At 14.1% G+C, this 6,566-nt stretch overlaps 2 protein-coding genes across 2 annotated transcripts, besides 16 other annotated features; both read left to right on the top strand. All coding sequences in view use genetic code 6, as the record gives it.

Annotated features, from left to right (window-relative positions):
- Positions 1 to 532: 532 nt before the first annotated feature.
- Positions 533 to 625: a microsatellite.
- A 123-nt stretch (positions 626 to 748) lies between these two features.
- Positions 749 to 835: a microsatellite.
- A 185-nt stretch (positions 836 to 1,020) lies between these two features.
- IMG5_034570 (hypothetical protein) lies at positions 1,021 to 2,157 on the top strand (the record flags this gene model as incomplete). The annotated part of the gene is made up of 2 exons (XM_004039034.1): positions 1,021 to 1,750; positions 1,903 to 2,157. The coding sequence occupies exons 1-2, from the start codon at positions 1,310 to 1,312 to the stop codon at positions 2,155 to 2,157; spliced, it is 696 nt and encodes a 231-aa protein (XP_004039082.1). The 5' UTR covers positions 1,021 to 1,309.
- Positions 1,767 to 1,804: a microsatellite.
- Positions 1,779 to 1,830: a microsatellite.
- Positions 1,794 to 1,871: a microsatellite.
- Positions 1,807 to 1,870: a microsatellite.
- Positions 2,158 to 3,096: 939 nt separating the features above from the next.
- Positions 3,097 to 3,155: a microsatellite.
- A 1-nt stretch (position 3,156) lies between these two features.
- Positions 3,157 to 3,182: a microsatellite.
- Positions 3,183 to 3,692: 510 nt separating this feature from the next.
- Positions 3,693 to 3,781: a microsatellite.
- Positions 3,741 to 3,779: a microsatellite.
- Positions 3,782 to 3,874: 93 nt separating the features above from the next.
- Positions 3,875 to 3,965: a microsatellite.
- Positions 3,900 to 3,978: a microsatellite.
- Positions 3,979 to 4,829: 851 nt separating this feature from the next.
- Positions 4,830 to 4,861: a microsatellite.
- Positions 4,830 to 4,862: a microsatellite.
- A 93-nt stretch (positions 4,863 to 4,955) lies between these two features.
- Positions 4,956 to 4,993: a microsatellite.
- A 37-nt stretch (positions 4,994 to 5,030) lies between these two features.
- IMG5_034560 (hypothetical protein) lies at positions 5,031 to 6,004 on the top strand (the record flags this gene model as incomplete). The annotated part of the gene is made up of 3 exons (XM_004039033.1): positions 5,031 to 5,196; positions 5,253 to 5,488; positions 5,675 to 6,004. 3 exons carry the CDS (start codon positions 5,031 to 5,033, stop codon positions 6,002 to 6,004), a joined length of 732 nt encoding a protein of 243 aa, XP_004039081.1.
- Positions 5,541 to 5,572: a microsatellite.
- Positions 6,005 to 6,566: the final 562 nt, after the last annotated feature.

Genomic DNA, 6,566 nt, shown 5'->3' with positions numbered 1-6,566 from the left:
AAAAAAATATATATATATAATTACATTTTTAAAAATGAAAATTATAAACAAACATATTATTATTAATATATTTATTTATTATTTTAAATTAAAAAAATAAAACAAAAACACATTAAAATTTATTCAGTAAAGAATAAAAAATATATTTATAAATTTCAAAAATAAATTAAAATTTTTATAAAGAAATAATATATTATAATCAAATATACTTTTTTTTTATAAAAATTTTGATTAAAAATTATAAAATATAAACAAATTAATAAAAGTAAATAAAAAATATATATATAAATATATTAATAAATATATTTTTATAAAAATTTAAATTAAATTGATTTATTATATATTAGACATAAGAAATATATATATTTAAATTTATTATTCAAAATAAGTAACAATTTATATTAGATTGATATTTTTTTTTATTTAAATAATATTTAATTTATAAAAAATTATATGAACTATGAATTAAAAATAAAAAAAATATTGATAAAAAATATTCTAGAATAAATAACTTATTATTGTTATATTATTTTAAAAAAATTAAATATTTTTTTTTTAAAATAAATAGAAAAATAAATAAAATATAAATTTTTTATTTTTATAAAAAAAAAAACAAATAATATATTATATATAATAAAAAAAAATATTAAGCTTTAATTTATAATTATATTTTTTAGAATGATTTATTATTTTTTTAAAATTCATAAAAAAATTTATATTTTTAAAAATAAACTAATACAAACTTTTAATATATTATTATAAATATAAATTTTTTGATATAATAATATTATATTATATATATTTTTTAGAATTATATATATATATATATATATTTAAAAATAAAATGAAAATCAATGTACAGTTATCAATAAACACAAAATTGTTTTGTTTTTTTTTTAAAAAAAATAACCAAAATTTATGATTATTTATAATTGTAAAAAAAAAATTTTTTTTAATTATTTAATTTTTTACATAAAAATATAATTATTTACCTAATTAATAAATCCAATATATTTTTTTAAACAAATAAATTTTAATTAAATATTTCCTTTTTTTTTTTTTTAAAAAAAAAAATGTCTTTTGAAATATTAGATAGTATAAATGTTCCATAAATATATGATTTTCATTAAACGAGAAAAATAATAGCCTATAATTCTGGAAATAGTATTCTTTTATGGGATCTTGAAATTGATAAAAAAATAAAATTGCATTCACATGAAACTCATGTTTAGTGTATTTTATTCGCAAATAATGATAAATATATAATTAGTATAAATGGAAATTATAAAGAAGCAATATTTGTTAGTGAATGGGAAAGTTTAAGAAGAGTATAGTAAGTTTTTTTACCTTAAAAAAAGATAATTAAAGCCAATATAAGAATATTTTAGCAAAATATAATAATAAAAATAATTTATTGTTTATTGTTTAAAATGAATATAATAATTAAGGGTTTTCGCTTTGTACTTGGGAATTAAAAAACGAAAAACTTCAAATGAATAATATTATTCATGAAGAATAAAATCAAGAGATTATTTTTTTAGAAAATATTGAACAATCAAACTTAATATGTTAATTAATATGCGCTGAAATAAAATGCATAAAAATTTATAACATACAAGAAAATAAAAATCCTGTATTAAGAAATAGAATTCATATAAAAGAAGAGATTCAAAATATTAAAACAAACGAAATTTTTAATTTAATTTGCGTTATTTTAAAAACTGGATTTATTATAATTATAAATACAGAAGTAAGTTATATTTGTTTATTAACAAAACTATATATTAAAAAAAATATATTTAAATAATATATATATATAAATATATATATGTATATTTATATATTTATATTTATATTTATATATACATATAACTATTTATTTATATTATTTTTTATATTTAGGGATAAATAGTTTCATAAATAAAAGAAAATAATATAAATTTTAAGTGTTTATGTTGTTTTTAAAATTATTTATTTACGGGAACTTCTTTAGGATCTTTATTTGTATATAATATAAGTACAAGCAAATTATTAAATCAAATATAAATTTCTGAATTTTAATAATTTAAATTAATACATAAAAATCATATTAAATAAATCAAAAATTTAAGTAAATACACTATTTTCATTTTATTTTTTTTAAAATAAATAAAATGAAAAAAAAAGCAAACTCAAATACTATAGCTATTCACTTTTCAAATAATTTCTTTATTATATATGATTTGGAAAAAAAAATTATACTTAATTAATTATAAGGACATAAAAGTAAAATAAATGAAATTAAATGGCAAAATAAATAAATAATAACATGCTCAGATGATTCTACAATAATAATATGGGCATACAGTAATGATAAATGGTATCCTAAATAAATTAATATTCTTGATATTTATTTAAATTCGAATCCTTAATATGGTGATTTATAAATCAAATGTATGGCCTTAAATTATTAAAAAAATATTTTATATTGTGGAGATAACAGAGGTAATATATATATTTATGACTCCAAAACAGGCAATTTTATTAATTAATATAATGTTTCTGTATATTAAATATGTTCTATTTGTTTAAGTCCTGGAGGTAGGTATTTAGGAATACAAATAAAAACAGGACTTGGTGTTATTTTAGATTGTAAAAATAGGCTTGAGGTAATTGCGAAAATATAAGATCCTATAGATTCTAACATATAGTATTTAAAAATATGTTTTTTAGAAGAGATATTAAATTAATCAGAAAATGTTTAGAAAAAAATAAATAATGATAAAAGTATTTTCATAAATAATAATTCAATAAATAACAATAATTCATATTAAATTCATAATATTTATTAGTAAAAATAAGATACTTTTTTTCAATGTCTTATTATAGCAAATGGAAAAACCTTAAATCTACATCATATTAATGAAATTGGGAATGGAAAAATTAGTAATTTAGTTGTTTCAAAGTTTGTTATTGATGATTTTATTTAATCTTTTGAATTACATTGTAGTAATATATATGTTCTAATTATTTCCAAAATCGGATATGTTTTCCTTTTTAATATTAAAAGTTAAGAATTAAGAGGGAAAATAGAAATTCCTAAATATGCTTAAAGTATATTTATATATTAATTTTATATATATTTTTAATTTATTTATATATGTAAATTTTTTTATTTATATATATATATATATATATATATAGGTATTAGTTTAGATTCCAGTGGATTATATTTTGTTATTAGTTGTTAAAGTAATAATAGATTTTAATAATAATAATAATAGAATAATGGAAAAAATAATTTGTTTTTTTAAGAAAATGTAAATAGGAAATAAAATAGTGTGATAATTTATGAAGTTGGTACTGGTAATTAAATAGGAGAAATTAATAATCTATTCGATATATAATGCTTAAGCTTTTCTTAAGAAGGTTAGTATTTAGCTGTTGCAGGAGAAAACGGAATTTTATCAATTTGGTAAACTTGTAAAGAAATTAATTAAAATATTTAAGAAGTTTTAGATAAAATTCATTCAAATATATATTTTTGGAAAGACTATCCAATTTATTTAAAAATGTAAAAATATTTGTAATTATAAATATTTAACATTTATAAAAAAAAAGGGAATAAGAAAAATAATTAGAAGATACAAATGATGATTTAAAAAAAGAAATTAAAATATCTTAAAATTAATAAGAATAAAAATAAAAAACTGAATAATAATAATAATATTAATAATAATAATTAAAAAAATAACAATAATAATAATAATAATAATAATACAATAATAATAGTAATAATAATCTTAGAATGATAAAAAATCAGATATTAGTAAAGATAATTTAGATTTATCAACAAAAAGTATCTAGTTAGAGAATTAAAATCAGTAATTAATAAATATATATAAATATATATAAATAAATATATATATATATATATATATATATATATATATATATTTTATACATTATAATATTTATATATATATTATTTATTTATTTTTTTCTTTTTTTTTTCTTTTTATATTATTTTTTTTTAATTTATTAACATAATTAATTAATAAAATAATTAGCAATTTTTTTTTTTTATTTTTTTTTTAGTTTTTGATATATTTTTTAATTTTATATAACAAATAAAAATATCTTATTTTTTTTTTAAATAAAATTCATATTAAAAATAGATTCTTTATACCTAAACTAAAAGAAAGTAAATCTTTGTAATATGAAAACTTTATTAGATTTTACAGAGTTAGATCAGATATTAGTGCTCTTGATAATATCGCATTATCTAATATATTAATTCCTTAGAAAATTTAAGATAAATAATTGGTTAAAAGTGTACTAAATAATTAAAAAATAGACGAAAATATTTAAATTATTACTGATTTGGTTGTTCCGAAAAAATAGAATTCTAAATAATTAGAAGATGAATAAAAAAAAGATTAATTTTAAATAAAAGAAAATTTAAAAATATAAGACTTATAAGAAATTCCTGAAAATCAGACTAAAGAAAATAATATTTCATGTAAAAATAATAATAAAGAATCTCTTAATACTAATAAATTACCTATAAATATTGATAAAGAACCTTTAGATATTGACGATGATCTATATGGTGATATAGATGCAGATGCTTATAGTGACAAATATGATTCCTAATAGCCTTCTAGTTATAATAAAATTTTTGTTTCCTATCATTCATAAATGGAAGAATTTGAAAAAAGGTTGTATTTATAGAAATAAACTTAAAGATAAAAATGAAATTAAAAAAATAAATAAAAAATCTATTTTTATTTTTTATTAAATTATTTATAAAAAAAGCATAATTTTTAAATTAATTAATGACTAGTATATTTTGTTATTTTTTGTTTTTTTTGTTTTTTTTTAAAAAAAAAATATTTTTTTTTTTTTTTTTTTGATATTTTAAAAAATAATAAAAATTAATATTAAATAATTAAGAAAAAAAAAAATATATATATATATAAATAAAAATCAAATATCAAATAAAAATTAAATAGTCTTTTTTCAAATATTATTTGTAAAAATAAATAAATATGATTTAACATTAATAATAACATTCAACTTCGACTTAAATTATGTATAATAATATTAGTATGGAATTCCATATAAGAGAAAATATTACTTATTAAACATTTGATTAACTATTAAAGGAAGTATTTTAAATTTAAGGACAAATATTAGGATTAGTTGATAAATAATGTAAATAAAACAAATATAAAATAATTAATTTAAATTTCATTAATATATATTTCTAGCAAAATCAGTTTATGATATTGTTGAATTTTGCAATTTATCAAAGAATTTTAAAAGTGGATAGAAATTTTAACTTATTGTTAATTATAATAATAGCACAGATACAAGTGAAAATTAAAAAATTTTATCTACTCCAACCTAAAATATGTCTAGGCGTTATAATGGATAGACAAAAAGTCAGTATAGAAATAAATCAGCTGATTAACATAGAATAAATAATCGTTAAAATTCTATAAAAGTACTTATCTTTTTTTTTTTAAAAAAAAAGAAGAACAATAAAAAAAAAAAAAATATATATATATATATATATATATATATATATTAAATCATAATATTAATTAATTTAATAATTATATTTAAGTTTAAATTTAAAAAAAAATTAAGTTTAAATTTTAAAATTAAAAAAAAAATAAAAAATAAAAAGAATGAAGAACATAATATTTTTTATATAGAAGATTATGAAGCTTTTATGGGAAATATAATAAAAGAAGGAAGCACATAAATATTTACATTTTTATTTTTGGATGAAAAGAATACTATGAAATAATATGGTCCTTTATTATCTCGTTCTTATTAATAAAATTTTCCTTAAATAAACTTTTATTATTCATTATATCCCTCTAAAAGATAAAGAGGACCATTTTAACCTTCAGATAATACTTATTTATTGAGTTTTTAAAATTTTAAAATAAAAATATATAAATAATTATGTATATAATTTAAGGTTTTTTCATGGAAGTTAATTAGTTTTTGAAAGAGAAATAGAATTAAACTATTAAATATCAGATGAAATAATAAATACAATTTAATAGTTTATATTAAAAAAAGTACAAAACGAAGATAATACTTATACAGAAAATAGTTTTTCTGTTGTAAATAATTTTGGATCAGAATCATGTTTTTAAAAGAAAGATGGAAGCTTTACAGAGTATATATATATAAATTTTAGTTTAAATAATATATATTTTTTTTATAAAAAATAAGTTTTGTTAATTAAGATAGAGTATTTGAATTAATAGAATTTTTGTCTTTAAATAAAATAAGAAAATAATTTAGTGATGAAGATTTTAAAGAATTATTAAAGTTTGCAAGAAAAAATAATAAAAAATTAAATAGTATATATGAATAATTTAAAATATCAAATGATTTTGATGAAACAATAATTAATTTAAATAATATATTTAATAATTAATATGTTACTTAAATAAATAAAAAAATATAAGAATAAAAACAAAAAATTAATTAATGAAATGAGTTTTGATGTTTCAGCTAAAATAATTAAATAAAATTAAATCAAGTAAATTATTTTTAAAAAT

The sequence above is a fragment of the Ichthyophthirius multifiliis genome (assembly GCF_000220395.1).
Source record: "Ichthyophthirius multifiliis unplaced genomic scaffold scaff_1120509249811, whole genome shotgun sequence".
In the NCBI taxonomy this organism is placed as follows: domain Eukaryota; phylum Ciliophora; class Oligohymenophorea; order Hymenostomatida; genus Ichthyophthirius; species Ichthyophthirius multifiliis.
The sequence above is the reverse complement of the archived record's forward strand: the minus strand, read 5'-3'. Positions and strand labels throughout refer to the sequence as shown.